This window comes from Stegostoma tigrinum, chromosome 10, assembly GCF_030684315.1.
Source record: "Stegostoma tigrinum isolate sSteTig4 chromosome 10, sSteTig4.hap1, whole genome shotgun sequence".
NCBI classification, from domain to species: domain Eukaryota; kingdom Metazoa; phylum Chordata; class Chondrichthyes; order Orectolobiformes; family Stegostomatidae; genus Stegostoma; species Stegostoma tigrinum.
In genome coordinates, this window is record NC_081363.1 from 82,972,294 (window position 1) to 82,999,961 (window position 27,668).

At 42.2% G+C, this 27,668-nt stretch overlaps 1 protein-coding gene across 2 annotated transcripts; it reads right to left on the reverse strand.

The window, feature by feature from the left end:
• Positions 1-422: 422 nt before the first annotated feature.
• On the reverse strand, positions 423-26,927 carry LOC125455755 (EEF1A lysine methyltransferase 3-like). Of its 2 annotated transcripts, none has more exons than XM_048538169.2 (3): positions 26,884-26,927; positions 5,952-6,063; positions 423-882 (listed from the first exon to the last, which is right to left on the reverse strand). In XM_048538169.2, exons 1-3 carry the CDS (start codon positions 26,923-26,925, stop codon positions 497-499), a joined length of 540 nt encoding a protein of 179 aa, XP_048394126.1. In that variant the 5' UTR covers positions 26,926-26,927; the 3' UTR covers positions 423-496. The 2 variants fall into 2 exon arrangements, with proteins under 2 accessions (XP_048394126.1, XP_048394125.1); XM_048538168.2 differs by lacking the exon at positions 26,884-26,927 and adding an exon at positions 8,130-8,755.
• Between the last annotated feature and the right edge of the window lie 741 nt (positions 26,928-27,668).

The following is a 27,668-nucleotide window of genomic DNA, read 5'->3' on the forward strand; positions in this document are numbered from 1 at the left end:
TGGGAGAGCTGAATTTCTCGTGAGAGTGAAAAGCGAAGCGAAAATTGTATCCAGAATGGAGACTTCTATTTTTTTCTGCTGCATAGCGCAATTGAATTTGCATCTGACATACAATCCCCTTATGCACAAGATGCTGCAAGCGTCAACCCAATTACTTAATCCATCAATTAAATTTTTAAAAATGTAGCGCTCCGTTCCAATGTGTCTATCCGCTCATCGTTGCTATGGATCGAATAACAGAAACCCTTGGATCGGATGTCTTTGCTGTGATTTAATAGCGTTATCGTTTGTGGGCTTTTATTCGGGAGAGAGCTGGTTGTTAATTATTTTGCCTGCGTGAATCACGAATATTTGAGAGCGAGTAAACAGGCAGGAACCAAAGAAGTAAGGGGAAAACAGTAAAATAAGTTTATTCAAACCGACATTTGCAATTATTGCCAATCTATGACTCCAGAGTGATGCAAAATGAACAAATAGATGACCACTCCTCTCTTGCTTATCTCGCGCGTTTTTTGGTCACTTTGTAAATACAGATAATCCCGGTTGTATGAACGAGCTCACTGTCGAATTGCCTTGTTATAAGCTCTTTGTGGAAACTCTCGGTCCCCATTCTGGCAGGCATGTTAGTAGACAAGTAAATGGTGGTGTTTTCATTGCAGCAATGCACAAGTGTCTCTATAAGACCTGGGAAGAGTGAAGGGCTATACACAATATCCGATCCCAGAATGAAATCATAGTCGGACGGGAAGTTATCCTGATCGGTGCCCCAATGAAGGGCACGGACTTTTGAACGATGTTTGTACGCGTCTGGGATGTTAGCATCGACATTGTACTGTATTTGCTTCAAAGCATCGGGCACGTCCGTAATAGTGACTTGTCCACCTGGAGAAAAGAAAGCAATATCAGTAATACCATCTGATCCTACTGAGTACAGGGTCCAAAATACATTGTGATCAGCGGGAGTGAACAATAATAACACTATTGGAATGAATTGGATATTCGGTATGATGTGGACTGGACTTAAAGATCTAGGGACCAGCCTGCCTTATACTATGGCACAAATGGATCCCGGTAACCAACACTTTCCCGCCCTCCAAACACTGCCTGCAATATGCAATAAGGTTTGGTGTATGCGTCATAAAATGGGATCATTCGATGCACGGATAGCATGAGGGGAAGCAACACCGATTCTCTAACTCCATCTACCTTCTGTTGATCCTGGGTGTTGGAGTATTTATTGTCCTTACTTTTAAGTTAACCAATCTCTCTGATCAAATGGATATATTCAGGTTTGCGAAGCACTGCTGCAGATCGCCTTTTCGTTAGTTCTTGGGATGTGAGCGCGGCTATTCCCAAAACGGCGGCCAAGATATTTTCGGTGAACCATCTTCCTAAACTGTTGCATTCCTCGTGGTGTAGGTAAATCCGAGAGAGCAATCTGGAAGGAAGTTTTCAGGTTTTATTTTGGTTTGCGGGGTGAGGGGAGATCGTGATGCTGACTGGAAAGCAACAGAATTTCCAAGTCAGGATGGCGTAATTGTTTGCAAGTATTATGTAGCTCAGGTTCAGTTTCTGGATGTGAGTTTGCTGGCTGGGCTGGAAGGTTCGTTTTCAGACGTTTCGTCACCATTCTAGGTAACATCACCAGTGAGCCTCCGACGAAGCGCTGGTGCTATGTCCCGCTTTCTATTTATCTGCTTGTGTTTCCTTGGGTTGGTGATGTCTTTTCCTGCATTGGTGATGTTACATCACCAATGCAGGAAAAGACATCACCAACCCAAGGAAACACAAGCAGATAAATAGAAAGCGGGACATAACACCAGCGCTTCGTCGGAGGCTCACTGATGATGTTACCTAGAATGGTGACGAAACGTCTGAAAACGAACCTTCCAGCTCAGCCAGCAAACTCACATCCAGTATTATGTTGACGCTGATATCTCCACGCATCCACTACCCCTCTCCTTGTAAGTAACAGAGGATCTAGGGTTGCTGTTAGAGGAACCTTGGTGAGTTGCTGGAATGCATCTCTTGCAAATGGTAAACAAGGCTGACTCAGTGCCCCAGTGCTGAAGGGTGCGAATAGCATCTTGAGTTTTCTCGGAGACTCATTCATCCTGGAAAATGCAGAGTATTTATCGCCATTCTAGCTTGGGCCTTGTAAAAGGTAGAGAGTCATTGGGTAAGAGGAATCAGGAGGTGAATTACTCGCTAGAGATTTCTCAGCTTCAGACCTAATCTTGCAGCTATAGTTTTTTTTATCCAATGGTTCTAATTTAATTTCCGGTCAAGACCAACACCTTGTGGATTAGTGGTGGGAGATTAAGCAATGGTACCTAATTGGTCCTTATCACATTAAACGACAAAAATTACAGAGTGAATTAAGTGAATGTGATATTTACAAAATATATGTTCAACACTTTCTCCATTCCCTTATTTCGCATTATTAATTCTCCACTATCACTCCCCAGAAGATCAACGGTCACATTAGTTTTTCTTTTCCATTTTAAGTACTTACAGAAGATCTATCGTTTTTAAATGAATAATTTACTTTGATTGCCCTTTTTGAGCCGTCATTGCTGATTCTAAGTTCTATCTGCTCATTTGAAAGCAACCTGTCATGACAGACATGTTTTTGTCTTCAATTTGGCGATATTCTTAACTTTCTTACTTATGGACAGATGGTGAATCCTTCTTTCTTTCTCACTGAAATACATATTTACGAAGTGATATGAAGTGCCTCTTCCAATATTTGTCACTGCTTCTCGACTGTGGTATATTTTGACCTAATTTTCCAATTCACTTTAAGCAGCTCCGTCTTCTTCATACCCTTGTAATTGTTCTTATTTAAGTTTAAAACATACACACCCAAATGGAATATGAAATTCAGTCTTGTTGTGAGCATTGACACCCAGCCGTTCCTTTAATTTGATGTCATTAGGTAATTATTTATCGTTAATAATTAACACGTCATGAACAGCCAGCTCTCAGCTATGCTCGTGAGCCTGCTGCTCCTGGAATTTGTCCTGAATGTGTTCTCTTAATTTATTCCTTGCAGGCTATCTTTGGCAATCTGACTAGTATAACCTATATGTGGAATATATTGCTTTATGACTAGTCAAATGCACTGTGTATCTGCTGGAGGAGAAGTCATTTATAGAACTACATAGGTGTTAGACCAACATTTATTCTAATTCATATGTAACAGGCTAGTTCAACCTGAGCTGTCGATCCCTCTCCAAGTCTCTCTCATGGTTCAAGAAAGCCGACTACTGTGCCCATTAGAAATATCAATTAATTGTAAGGATTACAGAATCAGAATGTTGTGTTGACTCAAAAGACAAAAGATAGATACTTCTCAGCATAGGGGCAGAAATAGTGTGGAAAATGAAAAGTAATTCAGAGGCCAATGCATTACTTTATCTATAAAATGAGCATGTGAAAGCCTCCTGCTGGAACATGAATTAAAAGATTGTAGCTTTCATGGGGGTGTTGACTGCTTCCTTGGAGGATGATAAAATCTTCAAGAATGGTAGACAAGGCCATTGAAACTGTCAAGGGTTTGAGGATGTGGGGGTGTAGTTTAGTTGGGGTGAAGGTCCACTGGAACAGACTTAACTTCTGATCAAGAAATCTTTTAAAAACTCAGTAAAGTGTGTTGTAGATGTTAGGTGGAAGTCACTACAGTATCACTACTCTGCAGAATGGGTTGGAACCCAATGACATCTGCGAGCAGCTGTTGACTGTTTAGTATAAACACTGTGATTTGCCTGAAAGAGTACAAAAGGAGAACATTCACTTCAGTTGTTTGATGCACAAGGACCCTCCAGTCAGAAAAAATAAGTTGTTTATTAGACTATAGCTCTTGTCGCTTGCTGATGTAACAGGTTTAAAATGTGAAATCATGCCTTTTCGTACTATGAAGTACTAACTTATGGTTTTAGACTTTTTTTCATGTTATAGGCCTGTCCCGAGTTTGTCGCTGGCTCTGGAAACGCATACCAGAATCTTGCTAGCATGTTGGGTGCTTCCCAGTTTGAATGATAAAATGACATCTAAGATATATAATGTGCCAAATTTGCGGTAATCAAAATTGATCATAAGCATAGCTGTATTTACTGTAAACAGTGTCTTCACAATAGAAGATCAGTTACAGCAAATCAACTGAACAGAACAGCAACTGAAGGTTAGAAGTAACGCATAACTACTACCAAGTAGATCACAAGAAAGAATAAAAGAGATGCAAGTATTTTGAACAGTTGTGTTTGCCATATACGCTATATATGACTAGGAATATCATACTAATGATGATTTAAGAATATTCAATAATATTAGTATGCATTTGTAACTTTTGGGGGTGGGGGGTGTGTGGGGAACAGCATGATAGCAAGTACAAGGCTAAACACAAAGAAAAGCCATTAGCTGGAACCTTCCACCCCAACCTTCAGTTCACCTGGGCCATCTCCAGCACATCCCTCACCTTCCTGGACCTCTCAGTCTCCATCTCAGGCAACCAGCTTGTAACTGATGTCCATTTCAAGCCCACCGACTCCCACAGCTACCTAGAATACACCTCCTCCCACCCACCCTCCTGCAAAAATTCCATCCCCTATTCCCAATTCCTCCGCCTCTGCCGCATCTGCTCCCACGATAAGACATTCCACTCCTGCACATCCCAGATGTCCAAGTTCTTTAAGGACCGCAACTTTCCCCCCACAGTGATCAAGAACGCCCTTGACCGCGTCTCCCGTATTTCCCGCAACACATCCCTCACACCCCGCCCCCGCCACAACTGCCCTAAGAGGATCCCCCTCGTTCTCACACACCACCCTACCAACCTCCGGATACAACTCATCATCCTCCGACACTTCCGCCATTTACAATCCGACCCCACCACCCAAGACATTTTTCCATCCCCTCCCCTGTCTGCTTTCCGGAGAGACCACTCTCTTCGTGACTCCCTTGTTCGCTCCACACTGCCCTCCAACCCCACCACACCCGGCACCTTCCCCTGCAACCGCAGGAAATGCTACACTTGTCCCCACACCTCCTCCCTCACCCCTATCCCAGGCCCCAAGATGACATTCCACATTAAGCAGAGGTTCACCTGCACATCTGCCAATGTGGTATACTGCATCCACTGTACCCGGTGCAGCTTCCTCTACATTGGGGAAACCAAGCGGAGGCTTGGGGACCGCTTTGCAGAACACCTCCGCTCAGTTCGCAACAAGCAACTGCACCTCCCAGTCGCAAACCATTTCCACTCCCCCTCCCATTCTCTAGATGACATGTCCATCATGGGCCTCCTGCAGTGTCACAATGATGCCACCCGAAGGTTGCAGGAACAGCAACTCATATTCCGCCTGGGAACCCTGCAGCCATATGGTATCAATGTGGACTTCACCAGTTTCAAAATCTCCCCTTCCCCAACTGCATCCCTAAACCAGCCCAGTTCGTCCCCTCCCCCCACTGCACCACACAACCAGTCCAGCTCTTCCCCCCCACCCACTGCATCCCAAAACCAGTCCAACCTGTCTCTGCCTCCCTAACCGGTTCTTCCTCTCACCCATCCCTTCCTCCCACATCAAGCCACACCCCCAGCTACCTACTAACCTCATCCCACCTCCTTGACCTGTCCGTCTTCCCTGGACTGACCTATCCCCTCCCTACCTCCCCACCTATACTCTCTCCACCTATCTACTTTACTCTCCATCTTCGTCCGCCTCCCCCTCTCTCCCTATTTATTCCAGTTCCCTCTCCCCATCCCCCTCTCTGATGATGGGTCGAGGCCCGAAACGTCAGCTTTTGTGCTCCTGAGATGCTGCTTGGCCTGCTGTGTTCATCCAGCCTCACATTTTATTAGCAGGAACATATCAACCCTTATGATTTTGCTTTTTCACAATTATGTTGTTGTTGCAAAGGTTGTTCACAAAGGTGCAAGTGAGCTAACTTACCCAGAAGTGCTGCCAAAATTCCCACAATTCCAGTGCCAGAACCCAGTTCAAGCACCTTCTTCCCAGTAAAATCAAGCTTCTTATCCTGAAAGTACTGGCAGAGTACAAGTGCCTGGTAAAAGAAACACAAGTGTGCAAGTTAGAAGGACAGCATTGGAACAGGGAGCCATTGATGGGAGTAGACATTTTGGTAGAAAGATATGTAGACAATTTCCTGTAACGGGCAAAGCAGTTTCTACAGAGTCATACAGGAAATTTTAAAAAATTGATTTCAGCAGGGAGTGTTGGTTGTGGAGAAAAAAATCAATAAAAGGAAGAAATTAGGATGAAAAGGGAAGGATCCCCACCGAGATTTTTTGTCACCACTGTGCTTACTGCATTTCCACAAATTATTCATATTTCACGGCTAGTTTCGTTGTAATAGCAGTGTAGTGATTATTATGAAGATGTGTTATCCAAGATGAGAATTTATAGCTTTGACTGGATGTCTGTACTGTGCATGTATATTGAAATTTTCTGAATGAACACTTTATGAAGCAAACTGCGTTGATTACAGCAGAAACAATATTGCATTTATAAGGAACAGGCTGCCTGAATTTTCACGCAGATGACATGTGACCCAGTTTTCATGTGAAGAAAACGGTATTGGATTTGATCAAAGGCAGGGTCTGGAATAACTTACCTAGGAGCAATAGCCTCTGCCCTTCTTTCCTGACCCTCCACCCCATTAAAGTTTGTGAGTTGGAAACTCACTGGAACACTTTGCTTGCACGAGTGAGGGGGATTCCAAAATGGAAATTTAGAAGCTATACTACTGTCTTCAGTAACACAATGTCAACTAACCATAATGGATCCAACATGGTATCCAGACGCTAACCCTTTACGAGCTAAGTGAACATTCCTCCTGTCAATCTGTGATACCTTTTCCTGAAATTCACAAGTCATGGATAACTCTTCATTTTTTTTGTACATATCCGGTATTTCAAGATTATGTCCATGCATGTGATATGCATTGTCTGCCCGAAGTGAATAGCAGTTTACTCTGAATCAGGAGTAAGGAGTATTGTGGAAGCAACAGACTGCAGGCAGGTAGACACCTTTCACAGGAAGACGCTAAGAGAAGCAGACTGCACCAGTTGTTGATAGGATATTAAACTATCAGTACGATTGATTATAGGAGAGTACACGCTCAGTGGCAGCAATGGCATTCTATTTAGTTGCAAAAGTGGCTTTTCTGGCCAAACGACAGAGAACAATTAAAAGTTCATCAAACTTCTTTGGGGAGCGCTCAGATATAAATCAGGTGACTGTAAAAGTGAAATCGTTCCTTCCCTTTTTCAATTAAAACTGATCATATTTTTCTTAGACAGTCTGCATCTTTTCGTTTTGCCGTGAACACGTTATTTTGAGGATTCTTCCGGCAGTTTCTGTGTCCTAACCAGTAAACTGCAAGATCCACTTCGGGAGTAGCAGGGTTTGTGGAGACTCGGTCACTCTGCATCACAGTTTAAAGCGGTCTTGCACTTCGACAGGGACAAAAATGCGTTTGCATAGCGCCATGGGCGCAGAAAAACGCTTCACGGGAGCGTTCTCAAAACACCTTGCGGCGTTGTTGGCAGAAGTCACGGCCACCGCTCATAAAAAATATAAAAATTATGTTTGCGTAAGATGCCCAAATGGAGACGTGTTGCTGAGGGCTTGGTGAGAGAGAAAGAGAGGCAAGACCGTGATGGGGCGCGAACACAACGATGAGAAGCCTAGACGGAGAGTTGTAGTATCATTGGACTGATTGGCAAATATTTTTTGCTACTTTAGGGTTGACGTAAATGATTCCAGGAAACCATTCAGCTGTAAACACTGAACTTATCCTGAAAACATTTATGCTAAGGTCGGCTGCCCCTCAAATGAGGGAGTCAGTATAGAAATTTCAGGTCACTATAATGACAAGCAGTGTTCAGCAAAGCCACAGTAAGCATTCAAGTGGCTAAATAATCCGCTCCATTAGGCTACAGTGACATTGTCTCAGAATCAGACCGGGAACTGTCTCTGGAGGTATACGCGCACCGAAACCAGCTGCTCGTCCAGCGAAGGTAGGCAGCATTGCAACGATCATTTGCACAGGTCGAGAATTTACGTTTAGAATTATACAGTGAATTTGCACGAGGTCACTGGACTTACAGGTCCCCAGACATAAGCAGAAAGACCTAAGGAAGATCCTTTAAACATCGCGATCTTTAATGTGTGCCCACAATACCGATACACCTTCTCCTCTACCCCGGTGTTGTTATCTTCGGCGTTGCTCATCGTCTCTGATTTGAAATAGATTCTTGTCAAATTGCCCAGCAGTTTCCTATTCTTCCCAAAGTTGTATTTTTTTTGTTAAACCGGTTTCAACTCCAAGCAACCACGACAAAGCAAAGGTGTTATCTAGGAATAAAGAAAGAAATGAGGAAGATACGAATGCGGAGAGGCCTGGTAATAGTCAACGGAGCTTTAAATATCAGGACAACACAGCAAGATCCACAACAAATCAAAGGAGATGGATGAACTGTCAAATAAGACAATGTTTGCGCAATCCACATAATTCCAATATTGGCCGTTGATCCCAGGGTAGGACAACATTTCATTGCTATATTTAAAACCTTCGTGTCATCTACCATATGTCAATCTGAAAGACGTATGTCGAATATTTCAAATGAAGTATGCTACATTTTAAGTATGCGCGCCATTGGCAAATTTCAGCAAATTAATTGCAGAAAAGTAAATGTATTTTCTTCGCGTTTTGAATCCGTGAGTCGCTGCTGTTGACCTTAATGGGTTTGCACATATTTTCTAATCGACCTCTTTCAGCGATGTTATTACACACCACGGAACCAGGCGGGACTTCGAGCCCAGGCCTCCTGGGCCGATTGGTTAGCATGGCTATATGTATCCAAATTGTCTCCGTAAAGGTTCTAACGAGTTGAACACATGTCTGTGGTCGTAAAGATCACTGTTGGAAAGCAGAGCGAGCAGCTTCTTCAGCTGCTTTCCATCTTAACCCTAACCAAATCCTAACCTTTTGCTCTACTGATCATTGTTTTCAACCGCGTTAGTACTGCCAATCCCGAGCTTGCTGGTCACCTCAGCCTCTAATTATTGCCGCCCTTTTTTATACGCCGAAAATTATGATACTCCATATTACCCATTTAGGCTCAATAAAACGACAGCCGTATCAGTTAATCTGCGCTTCAAACCCCCAAGACAGCTCCTGTAAAATGGAGCACGAGCTCTGCTTTTAAAGCTTTTAATGAATTACAATCTCCCTGAGTGTTTGAATGCATATTCCCTCACTCCTTGTTGCTGCTCCATCATTCGTTTCCACGTTCCTTCTCCCTGTTTCTTTCCTGCGATTCCTGCTTGCTGTTTGGAACATTGGCTTTTCTTTCCCCTTCAGATTTGTTCAAGGGTAGCTCGGCCACCCGGGCATATTCAGTCAACTGTACTTGAGCATCACTGCTCTTGCCGCTGGCTGGAGCAAATGACATTCAACAGACAAAGAAGTAGATTTGGATTTGCAATTCTTTTGTTACCTGGTATTCTCGACAATACGAAAACCTTCTATGCAATCAGGTATGAGGCAAGATGTAATTGTGTTTCCTGGTCTGAATTGCTATTAGATATACAGCATTTCAATTGGTAGATGCTAGATTTTCAATTCATGCTTTTTCCTTTATTCTATTCAATAGAAATTGTGAGGTCTCAGGGGCCTTCAGTCTCTCACATGCAATTGTTATTAGTTGAGCAGCCCATATCATTGGAGCCAAAGCGTCGCTAGGGAGAATGAGCGAAAAAAAAGTACCCTTGTGAGACTCAGTAACAATACTGAAGGTGTACAGCGCACGTTAAGATATCTCATTGCCACCACAATGGTTTTGATCTATCTTTGTTTCCGGTCGGATATCTGCAACAGACTGGCCAGGGGCTCACCAGAGCATGTGCAGTTGTGGACCTTCGCCAGTCTGCAACCAGTCCAAATTATATAATCGTAGACTCCCCGACACTGTCGATGCAGGCTATTCGACCCATCAAGTCACGCCGACCCTCCGAAGGGCATCCGACCCAGACCTATCCCGCAAACCTATTCCCGTAACTGTGCATTTTCCGTGCTAATCCACCTAGCTATTACATCCCTGGACGCAATGAGCAATTTGGTATGGTAATCCAACCAACATGCGCATCTTTGGACGTCTCCAGGCCTCACCACACCAAATCTCGCCAGAATTTAAAAGAACAAGTTTTGTGCTCATGGTAGTAAGATCATTCGTGATGGCTACTGAGAAAGAAAGAAGTGTGAATTGGAGCTCGCAAATCAACTGAATCCTCTTTCTTTTTACGACTGTGGGCATTGAGTAGTTTAAATATTCGTTATTAATAACCTAGGAGCAATGCACTATTATGCAATGTTATCTACCAGTCGCTTCAGAACTCACCCAATTGTCAACTGATCTAAGAGATAGCAGGAACTGCAGGTGCTGGAGTCAAAGTCAGCACAGCATGAAGCTGGAGGAACACAGCAAGCCAGGCAGCATCAGAGGAGCAGGAAAGTTGACGTTTCGGGTCGGGACCCTCTGAATAAGGGTCCATACCCTGTTGTCAACTGATCTAACTAACGTTAACCCGCAAAGCCATTTCTTTCCCGCAGCTTTTTTTTTGAGAAAACAACTTCAAATTTCTCGGACAGTACTCAGGACTGACTGTTAAGTTGGAGACACTACACTCTATAACGAAACAAAAATATTTTTATTTCAGTTGACTGCACAGTCCTTTTCTCGCTCTGATTTGTTTTTAAATATCCACTCGAGGGATATGGATGTTCCTGTCTAGGCCGGCATTTATTGCCCATCACTAACTGTTGTTGAAAAGGTTGTGGCAAGCTGTCTTATTGATTCATTGCAGTCCTTGCAATGTAAGGGCGCCCACACTACTGTTAGGAAGGGAGTTCCGAGGTTGTGACCTGGACAGTTGTCGAAACTGCAATCATCAGCAAACCACTCCATCTCGGACAGTTTCCTGAAAACAAAAAGTCTTGCAGCCATGCCCTGTGATTTGAACATCAGACCTGAAATAATCACATTGGGTACAGATGTAACCAGTGGAGAAATTTCCTCATGATTCCCATTTGGTCTGAAAAAGAATCACATTGGACTCGAAATGTTACCCTTGTTTTTCTCTCTATTGATGCTGCCAGAACGGCTGAGTTTCTCCAGCACTTCGTGTTTTTTTAGTTATTATTATCTCATTGACTCTAGTTTTGCTGGACAGTCTTGATGCCTCAGACAATGAAATTTTGCCTTAATGTCAAGGATTGCCACCTTCAGTTCCCCTCTTGAGTTCATCACTTTTGCCCAAGGTTTTGACCAAGGTTGCGTTAAAGTTCGAAGCTTAGTGGACCTTGTGCGATCAGAATTTAGCACAACTGAGCAGGTTATAAGTGATGCTTGATACCAATCTCTACAACTTCAATTACTTTACTGATGGGACATCGTATGTCAGGTATGATTTATCGAGTATTAGTATAATCGGCTGCTCTCTAACTAGAATGTGGGAGACTCGTTCTAACTTTGGTGCAATCATCCTGATGTTAGCAAAGAGGACTATGCAGGATGACAGGGCCGTGTACGCCAGAGTCATGACATTTTTCTGACATTTCCTAATTAATGTTACTTCAGCTAGTTTTGTTCCTTGTAGCCATTAAATACAACTGACCTGTTAGGCCATTTCAGAGCCAACTACATTGTTCTAGAGTCACATGTAGGCAATACTAAACGAAGACAGCAGATTTTCATTCCCAAAAGGCATTAGTGTGTCAGAAGTCCGTTTTTTACGGCAACAGTCTCATGTTAAAAGTTAAAATAACGTTTAATTTCAGATATACTTCACGGTCTGCAGTGGTGGGATTTGAACCAAGGTTCCCAGTGTACTAGCATGGGTTTCTGCATTATTTATTCCACTACCAGTACAACAACTCTATCCCTTCCCAGCTGCCAATTTCTCTGGAACCACAATTGGCGGTTCAGATATTGTGAGGAGACTGCCATCTTGTTTACCAAATTGATGATAGCCAGTGTCTCTATAAGGATAAAATGCATTTACTGCCTCTTAATTTAAAATCTGTCGACCCCTCATGGTGGTGCACCTCGTTGATTTTCCTTCTTCACAGCAGAAGGACTTGTGGGAAAGGTGAATAAAGTTCAAGGTGGGCTGGGGCCAGAAGGTGCTCGTAGGTGGAGGGGGTGTGTGGTAGTACTTGTTGGTGGTTAGACGAACGGCATTGCCGAGAAGCGTTTGACTCTCTAGCAGTTATGGTAAAATTGTTTGCAGTCTGGACTATGACGATAAGCAAAAGTATGAAAGTATCCTGCATCGGACTTCAGCTGCAGTTGCACCTTAATGTGTTGAATCCTCGTCACATCTGCATAAACCAGCATGAGGAATATTGAAGTAGCAGCACATATCGCTGGAATTGTGCAGACTGAACAAATTACATGCGATTTCCAGTCACAGTCATTGGATGTGGCAACTCTTTAAGTTCCTGAGACTGTTTAATTAACGGTTCCATGAAAATCTCCTTCATTAAGTGCATTATCCCTTCCATGGATAAAAATAACCTGAGAAGTCAAGTGTCTGCATCAGCTGTCTTGCATTTTAATAAAACATAGATGCCCATAAAGTTACTTAAAGTAAATACTTTTCGCTATCCCTGTAAAGAAGAGAACGAGGGGCTAAGCTCTTGACATCGAATATCTGACACATTAGTCACGTTTGCTTGATCATGAATTCAGATGTAGCCTATACCAGTGCTTTTGCTAACTAACATGAGGAATAGACATGTCGTAAAGCACATGATCTCAAATATAGGCATTCACACACAAATACACCTTTTTCCTTCTACACTTCTTCTATGTTCCTTGGTGACTGATATGGAAAGGCTCAAACTCAAACAAATTAAGTAGTCATTTTATACACTATACTTTGGTTGTTGAATGGCGAAGCTATAAATGATTTTGATGTAAATGAGCATAGGTGAAGCACATTCTTAAAGCAGAAAAACAATTTACTCGAAAATGTAACTCGATCATTGTTTTTAGTCAGCTACACTTGTTTTTAGTCAGCGATTATAGTGAACTCTACAAATGAGATAATTAAAGTTCTTAAGATTAAAGTGAACTGTCTGCTGCAGTTTACCTACTGCCCAAACAGCCAGATCTCATTGGGTTTCTGAATAATTTTCACGTTTTATGAGTTAAGCATTTACTTTCAAGAATTTATAACAACGTGAGTTGACGTGATTGAAATAAGTAAAACACTTGGAAGAAAGCAAGATAGTAGTTGCCTGGGTGGAGTAATCTAGATTGCAATCACATAATAAGGACTGAGTCCAATTAGAACTGAGATTAGGAGAAGGTTCTTCACTCAAAAATTCGTACAGCTAGGGAGTTTTCTACCCAGACGGCTGTGGATGTTCTGACATTGAATATGTTCAAAACAGTGGCCAACAGATGTGAATGAAAAGGGAATGGAGAGAGAAGGGATAATGTTGGAAATGGAGTGCAAGCAATAGATCGGGCTTTATCTGGTTAAATGGTGAACCAGGACTGAAGGGCCAAATGTCCACATCAGCTCTGTTTTCTATGTTCTTTCAGACTAATTTAATGCTCAGAATATTTGGTACAGATAGATTGTAGCTTCACAAAGCACGTTCTGTTTTATAAGATTACAAGAAGTGAATGTTGCCCCAAAGTATCCTACGACAGAAAACTGGGTACATTCACATGATTTTAGCTGAAGAATCGCACGTGATATTAAAAACACCCTGAGCTGCGAACATTCAGTCCAGTTGATACAGTGCCATTGAGATTCTGTAATCACACTTTGCATTCAATTTCGGACGATACCATAAGCGGATAAATGCATAGTTGTGACGAAGTAAAGCAAACACAACTTTTCCTACAGCTATATTAAGCTAAGAAAATACCTAATAAAAGTTGAATATCGGCTATTATAAAATCTCAGTGCTGATCTCATAGTGCTACCATAACTTATTCTATTGTAAATAACAAAAAAGGACATTTTTTCTTTTTTTTCCTCCAATACTATACGTAGATTTTTTCACTTCTGCGTGTTGTTGATTTCACCGAGATCAATTTAAACTTAAGATTCAGCATACATCAAGCACAGAAGCAATAGCATTCAATACCGAATCGGTGAATAAATGCTGTTATGGGCAATTCTTGCTGTTGGGTTAAAACCAGTTTCATACCAATGCACCTCTAATATTCTGGCATGTTTCAAATCACATAGATGCACATTGTCTTCAAATAACCGTTAATAATTGTTTAAATGCAAGAAAACGGTATTCTAAAACAATGAAAGACATGAGTGTTTTCTGGGAAAAGAAACGTGATGTCAAGTGCTTTTATTTCATTTTGCACTGATCGGGATAAATGCAAGATGCCGTATTTCAAAGGGAACAACAATTTATACACCATTAGAAAAGTGCTTAGTCTACCTCAAATTGCGACAAAAGAATGAGGCATCTCGGTAGATTTGATCAATAGGTTAAGCTGTCACTGTTTAGAAACAGCATGATTAATACTTTCAACTGAAAGGGTAAGTCAATCACTTCAGAAGGTCTTTCCGTTTACGACACAAATAAGTGATCCTGTGCCAGAATGATGCAGTATATGAAGGCTATACATCTGCGTATCTCAGGTAAATTGTACCAAACGCCATGTCCCTTCTTAGCCCAGTCAGGCTACCAACTGTTCTTAGTTAGCCCATGTTTACGAGACGCATTGCATTGTATCCAACATTAAATGTGATTCTGTCATTGTATATCACACACTGAACGGCACCAAGTATGGTATGAATTTTACTGCCAATTTGACGTTCAATCAGGCTCGTAATCTGACTTCCTGATAGACGCTGCATACAGCAGGACGCATATTAGTGTCTTCTGAAGCAAATACAATATTGTGCCTTCTTCGACTAAACAATGGCATCATAATGAAGTGCTCCCTGTGCACTCCCCTACAACAAGGCCTCAGTAAATCCAAACCAAATAATATTTTGGAATTTGCCAGAAGTCACATGACGCCAGGTTATAGTACAAAAGGTCTATTTGAAATCAGAAGTTTTCGGAGCGCTGTTCCAGGAACAGCACTCGGAAAGCTTGTAGTTTCAAGTAAACCTGTTGGGCTACAATCTGGCATCGTGTGACTTCTGACTTTATCCACCTCAGCCCAACACCGGTGCCTCCACACCTTGGAAGTTAACTAAGAGTTTGGAGCGATTCCCCCTTGGTGCATTGATCATGGTATGACTCAAACAGTCACAGTAAGTTTTCCTATGAATCAGTCCTCTTTTAGCATGTCTCATAAATGATTATTTCCTTTGACCTTCAGTATTCTTGCATCTATCCTGAAAAATGCATGAAACAAAGCATTGGCAGCCTGTCTCCTTTTTTAACAATGCCCAAGTTCTACAAACTAAAGACTTGCATTTATGTGAGGCTGGATGAACACAGCAGGCCCAGCAGCATCTCAGGAGCACAAACGCTGACGTTTCGGGCCTAGACCCTTCATCAGAGAGGGGGATGGGGTGAGGGTTCTGGAATAAATAGGGAGAGAGGGGGAGGCGGACCCAAGATGGAGAGAAAAGAAGATAGGTGGAGAGGAGAGTATAGGTGGGGAGGTAGGGAGGGGATAGGTCAGTCCAGGGAAGACGGACAGGTCAAGGAGGTGGGATGAGGTTAGTAGGTAGGAGATGGAGGTGCTCCTTGGGGTGGGAGGAAGGGATGGGTGAGAGGAAGAACAGGTTAGGGAGGCAGAGTCAGGTTGGACTGGGTTTGGGATGCAGTGGGTGGGGGGGAAGAGCTGGGCTGGTTGTGTGGTGCAGTGGGGGAAGGGGACGAACTAGGCTGGTTTTGGGGTGCGGTGGGGGAAGGGGAGATTTTGAAGCTGGTGAAGTCCACATTGATACCATTGGGCTGCAGCATTCCCAAGCAGAATATGAGTTGCTGTTCTTGCAACCTTCGGGTGGCATCATTGTGGCACTGCAGGAGTCCCATGATGGACATGTCATCTAAAGAATGGGAGGGGGAGTGGAAATGGTTTGCGACTGGGAGGTGCAGTTGTTTATTGCGAACTGAGTGGAGGTGTTCTGCAAAGCGGTCCCCAAGCCTCTGCTTGGTTTCCCCAATGTAGAGGAAGCCACACCGGGTACAGTGGATGCAGTATACCCCATTGGCAGATGTGCAGGTGAACCTCTGCTTAATGTGGAAAGTCATCTGGGGGCCTCGGATAGGGGTGAGGGAGGAGGTGTGGGGGCAAGTGTAGTATTTCCTGCGGTTGCAGGGGAAGGTGCCGGGTGTGGTGGGGTTAGAGGGCAGTGTGGAGCGAACAAGGGAGTCACGGAGAGAGTGGTCTCTCCGGAAAGCAGACAGGGGTGGAGATGGAAAAATGTCTTGGGTGGTGGGGTCGGATTCTTCCTCTCACGCATCCCTTCCTCCCAACCCAAGCAGCACCTCCATCTCCTACCTACTAACCTCATCCCACCTCCTTGACCTGTCCGTCATCCCTGGACTGACCTATCCCCTCCCGACCTCCCCACCTATACTCTCCTCTCCACCTATCTTCTTTTCTCTCCATCTTCGGTCCGCCTCCCCCCCTCTCCCTATTTATTCCAGAACCCTCACCCCATCCCCCTCTCTGATGAAGGGTCTAGGCCCGAAACGTCAGCTTTTGTTCTCCTGAGATGCTGCTGGGCCTGCTGTGTTCATCCAGCCTCACATTTCGTTATCTTGGATTCTCCAGCATCTGCAGTTCCCATTATCACTTGCATTTATGTGACGGTTTTCACTATTGCAGAATATCACAGTATTCTCTGCAGTCAAATAATTACCTCTGAAGAAACGCATGTAGGAAACACGGGCAGACATTTTGCAAGCAGCAAAGTTTGGCATATGGGACAAATGGCCTAATATTCCGTTCGATCATTTTTGTTGAGCCTAAAGTGCTATTTTCAATCTCATACATTCTTCTTGTATGGAGTCAGATGACACCAGGTCATACTCCAACTGGTTACAGACACGCCGCCTGATGAAGGGGCAGCACTACAAACACTTGTGATTTCAAATAAACATGTTGGACTATGACCTGGTGTGCGTAACTTTTGGTATTGTTCACTCCACTTCAACACTGGCACCTCTACATCAATCTTTTACTTTCACAGAAAGAACAGGTTAGTGTTTGATTTAATGTCAAGAGGTACCTCTGACAGTGTACCACTGTCTCAAAACTTCCCTGGAGTGTTGTTAGCTTTCTGAGGACAAAATTAATGGCCAATTTCTACGTTAGATGAATCTGGTTTACTATAATATTTGCATGTGGTACCCACGGAAAATATCATTAATTCACTAAAATGATTGACCAAATATCTGATGGTTGATCCTATTGTTCAGCATATAGTTTCCCATTGATAATTCATTTCCTCATACAGCTAGTGGTGGGTGTTAAAGTGTACGCATCAAAAAATGTAACAGCTTGTCATCATCCCTAATTCATTTAAGAATAATGAAATCTGTTGTGCTGTAATGACAATGTCTACATGCGTCATGCAATTATTGATCGGCTATATAATATGTCCACATGGATTCACACACTTCTCGTATGCAATTCCAGCAGAGCGTCATCTTTTATTATTTTAGCTACGACTTTATTTTATGAAATTAGCATTCCTGCACCTAAAATAGCTTTTAGCTTTCAAATTTCTCTGTTGGTATGATCATCTAAAGTTATAATGTGCCTTCCTCCTCATTTGCTGGTATCTTCATTTTTGCTCTTATCAATTACCCAGTGCCAGTACTTTCTGTCAGTTCTGTATTTCCGCACCCAGAGCACAGGCCTGGGCACTTCTGTTCTTGCATATCAATTGCTTAAAAACAAGCTGGCCCATTCATCAGGAAAGCATCATATTCTGCGCGTTTCAATTGGTTAGTTACAAATGTTTCGGCTGTAATCAGCAAAGCGAGATATTCCGCCCAAGGGACATTTTTGTGATCTAGCATGCTGAGTGTTTGAGTATTTCAGCTCTGATGGAAGTTGGCAGGGAAAGGTCGACAAGGACGATGAAGGATAGACTACTACAGCCTGCAAAATGATCTATGCTATGTCCGAATCCTGAAATCGAATACTAGAGGATCATGCCAGCCGCGTGTTAAACTTAGGGGCGTGATTAAGAGCATAAGACGTAGGAGCAGAACTCGGCTATTCAACTCATCGAGTGTACTGCGTTTCGATGAGATCAACGCAGATCTGCTCATCCTCGACAAAACTCTCGCACCTTATCCCAATAAGTCTTGAACATAATCAAACCTTCAATCTGGTCAGCCCTCTGTGGTATACAGTTCCTCAGAATCACCACCCTATAAAACAGAAATGTTTATCATTATTGACTGAAGTTGACTATCCCTTAATCGGACACTGCGCCCTCTGGTCCTAATCAAGGAGAAACAACATTTCTCTGTCTACCCTGTCAAGCCTTCTTAGAAGCTCTTATGTTTGGGGAAGGTTTGCTCTTATTCTTTTTAACACCAACGGGTATAACCTCAACAGACTCAACCGCTCCTCGTAAGAAACTCTTTCCATGTGGTGTCAGCCTAGTGAACTTTCGCTAGATTGCCTCTAATGGCAGAATATCTTTCCTTAGATAAGGGGACCACAACTGTTCACAGTATTCCGTGTGTGATCTCAGTAGTGCATTGCATATTTTCAGCAACTTTTTTTAATATTTACGTTCCACGCCCTTTGAAATAACCGCCAACAGTCCATTTGCCTCCTTTTTTACCCACTAAACTTGGATGTAAGCTGTTTGTGATTCATGCGCCAGCGCCCCCAAAATTGCTGTCTGCTGCAGCCCCCTGTAGTAAGGAGCAGATTTTCGCAGTGAATGGACACTTCTAGTTTTGCTGCCCTTGTCTGGATTTGAATACACTCCTCAGCGTCGTCATTCTGAGAAGACGTCAAATCGGCGTCAAACCCAACGCTCATGTCTCAAACGTAAAGATTGTCCTGTAGTAGTCCCTGGTAATGGCTTCAGTGCAGCATTCCTAATGTAGTTGAGCGGGTATCTCTCCAGTACTTCTCGACCAGGAGCTATCAAATACAAGAAGCAGGCAAAGGCGGGGTGGGGGGCAGGGATTTTGGGCACGCTGGTGATGGGGTACTGTCACCCTCTTCTATCAGACACCATCAAAAGTTGGAAAAACTGCTGTTTTTAATCTTCTCCAACTTGACCAAGTTATAATATTGTGGCTGGGCAACCTAAATACCTTATTCGTTCAGCAGAGGGGTTGCGGAGGTTGCGGGCGGACGGAGATGGGGATGGGGGATGTTGCTGTTCAGAAGCTGCTGCTTCCCCAGGCCTACTCAGTGTAATACCACTTTGGCAATGACAAGTTAATGCAAGCTGTGAAGTTATGGCATGCAAAGAATTGCTGAGGCCAGTGGGCCTTCGGAACGTGTGTAACAGCAGCTGAACTGGGAGTTGCTTGCTAATGATCACTGAAAGTGGTGAAAATACCAAGCTTAGTTAAGTTCGCGATTCCCACACAGCAGAATATGTCAGCAGAGCTGACTTTACAACCAACTAAAATTACAAGGTCAAGCAGCCTTGACCTTCGGACTTAGTATAATTAGATTGTTTTATTTATTGAAACGCGAGCTGCTGCCTTGTTTATTTCTCTCTAATCTCAGAAATATACTTCCCTCTACAGCTGGGCTATCTCTTCATTTCCATGTGTTTTAATCTTTTAACATTGCACTTGCTTATGTTTTTTTCAAACTGAGAATTAGGAAATTAGTGAACTGAAATGAGGGAATTGAGGAAGCTGAAGCAACAATAATGTTAGAGTGAAAACATCAGAAACAGTTGGAGGCGGGGCCAGTAGCTGGGTAAATCGAGACACACGTTAATCACTACATCACTCAGAGATGTCCTTCAGCGGACGTGGCGAGAGACGCCTAAGTTACACTCACTAACCATAAGACCATAAGACATAGGAGTGGAAGTAAGGCCATTCGGCCCATCGAGTCCACACCGCTATTTAATCATGGCTGATGGGCATTTCAACTCCACTTACTCGCACTCTCCTCCCAGCCCTTAATTCTTTGCGAGATCAAGAATTTATCAATCTCTGCCTTGAAGACATTTAACGTCCCGGCCTCCACGACCTCTCACAATTCATGCTTGGTATATTTAAGGCAGAAATCAATAAACTTGTAAAACATAAAGAGAAATGAAAATAATGTGGGGGGCGGGGATGAAGACGTTGAGGAAGAAGGCCAGCTATGATTTAGTTAAATGGCAAAAGAGGCTTGGGGTACCAAATAGTTAACTCCTACGCCTCCCTTTCCTTGTTTCTACGTTCGTACGAATGAACAGTGAGCCTCTAGCAGAGCGCATCACACTGTTTTTGCTACATTGGTCGCAGCTGGCAACCCAAGTCTTCGTGTTCGCAGTTCATTATCCATATTCACTTGACCACGCGCTGTCATAATATAGATTCCACAGTTTCATTGCCCCTTAATTATTACACTGCATTGTTAATGGACCATTGTCTACAACTTAACATTCACACTCAACATTCGACTGTGCGTTCACATTGCACTGATAACTACTCACTCCTGTGAACGTAGGAAGTAGGAAAAGGTGTAGGCCACTTGCCCCTTGAGTTTCCTTTACCATTTAACTAATTCATGCTGGCCTTCTTCTTATATAATATTTTCCTGCATTATATCCATTTCTCCTGATATTTTAAATTCTAAATATTTGTCAATTTTTCTCTTCAGTATAGCAAATAACTGGACATCCACTTATCTTTGGAATAGAGAATTCTAAAGATTTATAACACAGAGATCAATAAATTCCTCCTCATGTCAGCCTATGTATGTATATATTGTCCAGCAATTATTCTGAGATTGTGTCCCTCTCCCCTAGGCAAGAAAGCATCCTGCATCTATCCCCTCGAGCCTTATAAAAATGTTTTTGCTTCAAAGATATTACCTCTCATTCTTTGAAACTCGAGAGAATACAGGCTCAGTCTCCTTAATATTTTCTCATGCATTAATCCACCATTCATGACAAATGACAACACCTTCCAGTTACGAACCACTTCAATCTCTGCCCCCCCCCCACCCCCAAATCCCTGGACGACATGTCCATCCTGGGCCTCCGAAATTTTCACAATGACACCACCCAGAAACTGAAGGAGCTGTACCTCTCTCAATGTGGACTTTACTAGCTTCAAAATCTCCCTACCCCCCGACCTCTTCCCAAGACCAACCCTCCCCCATCCCTGCCTCCCTGACATGTCTATCTTCTCTCCCACCTACCTGCTCCTCCCACCGCACTGACCAATCCCCATACTCTGTAGTGTGCATTCACCTATCACCATCCCACCTTCCTTCCCCAGCCCAACCCCCCCATTTATTTCATACCCCTCTTCCACTCCCCCCTTTTCTAAAGAAGGGTCCCAACCCAAATGGCAACTTTCCTGCTCTTCTGATGCTGCCTGGCCTGTTGTGTTCCTCTAGCTACACACTGTGTTATCTCATATTCCAGCATCAGCAGTTCTTATGATCTCTCCAGAAGAGTCATAGAAGTTTCGCAGCATAGAAAGATGCCCTTTGGCCCATTGTATCTTCGTCAGTCATCAAATATCCAATCCCATTTTTGAGCATAGCCTTATATGTTCTGGTATTTCAAGTGTTCATCTAAATGTTCTGAAAATTAATGAGGATTTCTGTGGCTATTACCCTTTTTGGCACTGCAAATACAAGTCTGGGGGATTTTTTCTCCCTCAAATTCCCTCTAATACTCTTGCTTCTTATCTTGGCATATTGGAGTTCAGAAATGAATAATACATCATCTAGAAGAAGCCTTGCCACAATATTGTACAGAATGATCAGGATTATGTATATGTATTGAATAGACTCTGTCTCCACTTGTCTTTTATTCCTTACCCCATCTCCCCAACCTCAGTTCTGCAGAAAAAGCAATGTTTTCCTAACTATTATCAGCTCTGAAGAAGGGTCACTGGACCCGAAATTTTAATTCTGGTTTCTCTCCACAGGTGAGGCCAGGCCTGCTGAAATTTTCCATTAATTTATGTTTTTGCTTCTGGTTTCTAGCATCCACAGGTTCTTTCAGGTTACTTTGAGTAGGCCTCACATTTTTTCCATCGCATTTTCTATTGCCTTTCAGCAATTGCCAAAAAACTTTATGTACTCAAGCCCTGCACCGTGGACAGTCAATAATCTTTCATTGAACACTGAAGCTCAAAATTGTCCCTATCCCATGCATTAAATTAAAACATCATCATATGTTAAAAGGCTTTTTCATTCTTTGCATCTAGATACACTTTTTTTGTTATATCCAGAATCTAAAACTGTAACAGATCTCCCTCCCATCAAAAAATGGTGGGGATTGAACATGGAAGGAGGGGAACACAAAATGCCTCCAACATATCATTATCATATGCACCATTCCTATCATATCTTTCTGGAACACAACAGAACTTTCTTTCAGTGTATTTTTCTTTTAATATTTTGCAAAGACCATGTATGTGCCACCTTTGCAACCCAAACTTTCTTCATCAAATTAGTAAAGTCTTAGGTGAAATGAAACAAGTTGATGTGACAGGAGTTATTTTGCAGGAGTTATACTGCATTGCCAATCTTCAACTCTTGCCTACAGCTTCCATCAAGTAAATAAGGCTATCATTGTGAATATTAGTCGACCACAGTCTTCCCTCCAATCAACAGAATAATCTCAGACTTCATCATACTATTTGATATACAAACAAGATGATCCCTTGGCACAGGTCGAATTGTATTGGGTTGCCTAAGTGGACACCATCTGGAGCTACAACTGAACTGAACTTTGCTCTTTGATATTGGCATCTTCAATGTCATCAAGGTATTGAACACAAAATAAGTACAATTGGTTCAAGGTGCTCCTTTCAGCCATGCCTCGCCCCAGGAATCTATCCTAACTATCTTGAGGAATGCTTTGATAGCCCATGTCATGCCTTTGTTAGTTATGAGAGTTTGAAAATAAAATTCTCTAATGCAACTACAGTTGTCCACAACTTTCTTTCTATTGACTGTTTAATCTTTCTAATGACAGCTCTTGTTGACTTTGATGATCATATGCCTGCTTGCATTTCATTGGTGAATGGTGGGTCGGGGAAAGATATTTTACCCTAGTTGCACAAAACAAATTCTGATCACATCTGAGTAAATTTTATATACGAACAAGTAGCCTTTTCACCTGGTTCTTTCTTGGGAATTTCCTCTGCATTGGGGCGTGCAGTGGTCCCCACCTTATGAACAGTTATGGGTAATATCAACCTTCGGTAGAACGTTGATTGGTCAATCGTCTTGTCCAATCTTTTTTAATGTAACTTATGGAAGTTTATTTTGTATAGAGATGAAAACTTGAGTAAAATGTAACATTCTGAGTGTATCATTGCAACCAAAAAGTACAGTGCATCCACCTTTGCAAAATATATTTCAGAGGAAACATTCAACTACTTGGGGAAAGTGGATATTGAACCATAGAGCACACTGTTACAATGAGAACGGATCTACATATAGCTATTTATAGGGCTTCCATGCAAAAAGCTCCATTTGTTTCTTGTTAAAGGCTTATTGTTTGCTTAATGCTACAACTGATTAGACATAGATTGCAAAAGCAAAATACACAAGATTGTATGAGATTGAATTCTGCTAAAGCTTTAAACTGACCTCAGTGTCATTGTCATTGTCATTGTAATACCGAAACAGGTGAGAAGACGAATTGAAACAAAGTAACACAGTACCAGTGTTTTATCCGGTACGTATTCTCTTTAGAGTCAAAAAATAGATAATGTTATTGCAGCACAGCAGTTTACTCACACGGACATATGAGCTTGTACAGTTTTTTTTAGGCAGTTTATTTATGGCTACCTCAAGGCCAAATTAGGCATCACAACGCACGCAAGGAGACAGCACACACTTCAAAGCGATTTCTGCCTCAAAGCAAATATATTGCAAGTATTAAGAGAAATTAAAATAAATAATTCTGCTTCTCACCGACGTGTATGACTGTTAACACGTAAATAATTGGATTTGTTTTTGTTTTTGAATGCACACTATCTGCACTTTTGTGAATGGGTTTATCCAACTTCACGCAAAGGAAATTATCCAACGTTTGATGAACAACAGGCACAAGGTAGGCAAGCTTTCTCCCCCGCAATCAGAGCCACATAATTTATAACTGCTCGTGAATGCCCACTGCGTATGTCATTTAAGTTATTAAGGAGGTAGACAAGGATTATTTCAGGCACTGACGGATAGCTAAGTTGTTTGAAGGTGAACTTGTTAGTCCTGTTTCAAAACATATATTAACCACTCATAAGTAAGCAACACGCAATTCAATCTGAGCAGAGATATAAGAGACATAATGTATAGCCATTGACCTATTAGCTTAATTTGTTCCTTAATGTGGATAATTCATAGGATAGCAATTTTATTCCAATTGTACTAAAATGTGTACCAGTTGGCTTAATGTCAAATAGAAATATAGTAAAGTTGGGCCACGGAAGGAGTCTATTCATCCCATTGTGTCCATACCGGTGGAGGATTTATCTAACTTATTCCACCCTCTCTTGGGTCAAGCCCTGTAGGCCTCCGCACACTAAAAATGAATCTAAGGCTTTATTTACAAATGTGTTAAGGGTTTCTGCCTCCATCGATCTCTCTGACACTGAGCTTACAACTACCACCCCACCCTAAGAGTACCATCCTCTAATCTTTCTCCCCATCAGTACCAGTCTATGGGATCTGTTAATTTGACACTTTGCTGAGGGAAACATATCCCTCTTATTGAGACTGCACCTCAGTTAACCTTCCCTATTCTCCTGCATTCCAAAAAGAGTAAACCAAACAATCGTTCCTAAAAGCTAATATTCACCATTCTTTCCTGTATCCTTGCAAATTTCCTCCACGCTCTCTCTCGTGAAATCGTATTTTCCAACAATGAGTTGAGCACATATTTTCACAGTACATTAGCTATTGTCTAACTAGTATTTAACATGATTCTAGCATAACCTCTCTGCTCTTATGGCCTAGGCTTCACCCAATAAAACGAAGTCTGCAGTATAAATTCCCAATCACCGAATTACCTTATCTTCTATTGCAAAAATCTATTGGCATGGACTCCACCATTCCACATCCCTGTAATTCTCATAATCCTACCAGTTATTCTATATTGGCAGTCTTGATGGTCTCTCCCAAGTGCATTGTCACATATTTTTCTCGATGAATTCCTTCTGACACATTTTTGCCAAACTGACTGCTCCATTGCTAGCTCTCTTCAGTCTACAACATGTTTTTTTTATTAGCCCCAAAGAGACAACTTTCATATCATCTGCAAACTTCCTACTCACTCCCTCTACATTAAAGTCTCAAGCAATGACTAGAATTGAGTCCAGTAGTACAGTACATGAAACTCTAGCACAAGAATATTTGCTGTGACAATAGGAGGGCTTTGAGCAATTCTAAATTTGCACGGGTGTCCCCATGAGGAGGTGGAGGCATGAAATGTTGGGTGAATGGAATCTAGTTACAGTTATCTATCAAGGCAACCGCAAAATTAGTTGGGTGAGTGGTTTGGTTATTCAATGGGCCAGAAAGTACTTTCTGCTTCTTGATTGGGACCTTGAGAGCTTCTATCATAAACAAAGAGAAGTGGAGATTAAAATCCAAAATAACAACAGATGCTGCAAATCAGAAACAAAGGTAGAGATTGCTGGAAAATCTCAGTAGGTCTGGCAGTATCTGTGAAGTGGATTCAGAGTTAATGTTTCGAGTCCAGTGACTCTTTCCCCGTTCTTATGACGGGTCATTGGAGCCGAAATGTTATCTCCGATTTCTCCACACGGTGGAGATTAACTGCGACTTCAACCCCAAAGTCAGTTTTCTAAACTTGGAAGATTTTCTCATGGGCAGTTTTAGTTTGGATGCCCAAATTATCTCAACCAGCATTCAAACTACTTCTTCATTTGGTAGAGTTGCTTCTGCAGTTACTTGTTTATCCAATCGCCTTTGTCCACAGCAAAACCAGAACTTCTTCTCACACAGGTTATATCACAGACAAATGGCAAAGGCACAACAGTCTTCCTTTATATCTGTGCCACATAGACGTGAACACATATGGCACACTATGGATTTAGTTATTCAATGCCAGATATGGATGGATAGCTTCTGTTAAACTCTTGCTCCTTTGTTCTTACGCTTTGTAATAAAAAAAACTTTCATACTGTGAGTGCCACTAGCAAGCCCAGTATTTTCTGTCAACCCACTCGCTAACCTATAAAATATTTCATCCTTGCAATTTCTGCCCGTGTGGGAATGTTGGGACGCTTCACTTACCTTGACGGACCGTGTATGCAGGAAGTGTCACCAGCTACTTCAAATTGAGTTCAGCATTTCGCTAGCCATAGTCAGACAGCATGGAAACAAGCGCTTTGATCCAATTAGACACCAAAAATGTTCCCAAACTAAACTTGTCCCACTTGCCCGTATCTCGCTCAAATCCCTCCAAGCTTTTTCTATTCATATACTTATCCAAATGTTTATAAAGGCTGTAACGGCATTTACATCTCTCACTTCCTCTGTCAGTTCATTCCACGCATGAACCACTCTCTGCGTAAAAACTTTGCGCTACGTATCCTTTTTAAAACTTTCACCTCTCATCTTAAAAATATGCCCCCAGTTATGAGCTCCCCCACACTAGAGAAAAGACCCTTGATATTCACTTTTTCATTACTTCTCATGATTTTACAAACCTCTAAAAGGTCACCCCTCGACATCCTATGCTCCAATGTCATTATGAAGCATGCAGGAGGACGTGTGCTTCCTGGATCACATGTTCTAGGAGACTGAAATCCCACAGGCAGTAAGAATTAAGGTTCATAGATGTTTAGACATCAGGAAGAATAGGAAGAGACTGGGAGTATAAGAATTATCAAAGTATGGACTACTTTGAAATACGTATTCAAATTGGAGACTGATAGAAGTGACAACAACTTGAAGTGCACTACAGAGCATGACGCTAATGGTCAAAGGTCTATACAGAAGTGAACAAAAAAATCGAAATGTGCAGTTCTTATCTGGCAACTGGAAATTAAGGGGACATGAAATCATTGATATAAGTATCGTTGTGAGTCCTTCACAGTAGCTGTTTCCTGGTACAAGTCTAACGAATGTTTGGAAGTTATTACAGAATAGTTTGCAGGAGAAGGCACTGTACCGGAAGTAATGATACACTGTGACAAAGATATGATAAGTATTGTGATCCTAGTCAAGTTTTTTTTGAACTGGAGGATATTGAAAAAGCTGCAAATTGAAGAGTGCAATCTCTTAGGTCATTTCCACAGCATTTTGCTAACAAGATGTGGAGACACAAATTCTACCTTAACACATGGTGTAAGAGGGACATTGTCAGATTGGAGTCACCAAAAAGGCCCTTCAGCCCATCAATATTCTTGGGGACTAGGGTAAATTCTGGGGTAAGAAGATCCAATCGAAAAGGGGTAAGATATATTCTTGTGTGGTGAACATCAAAATGTGA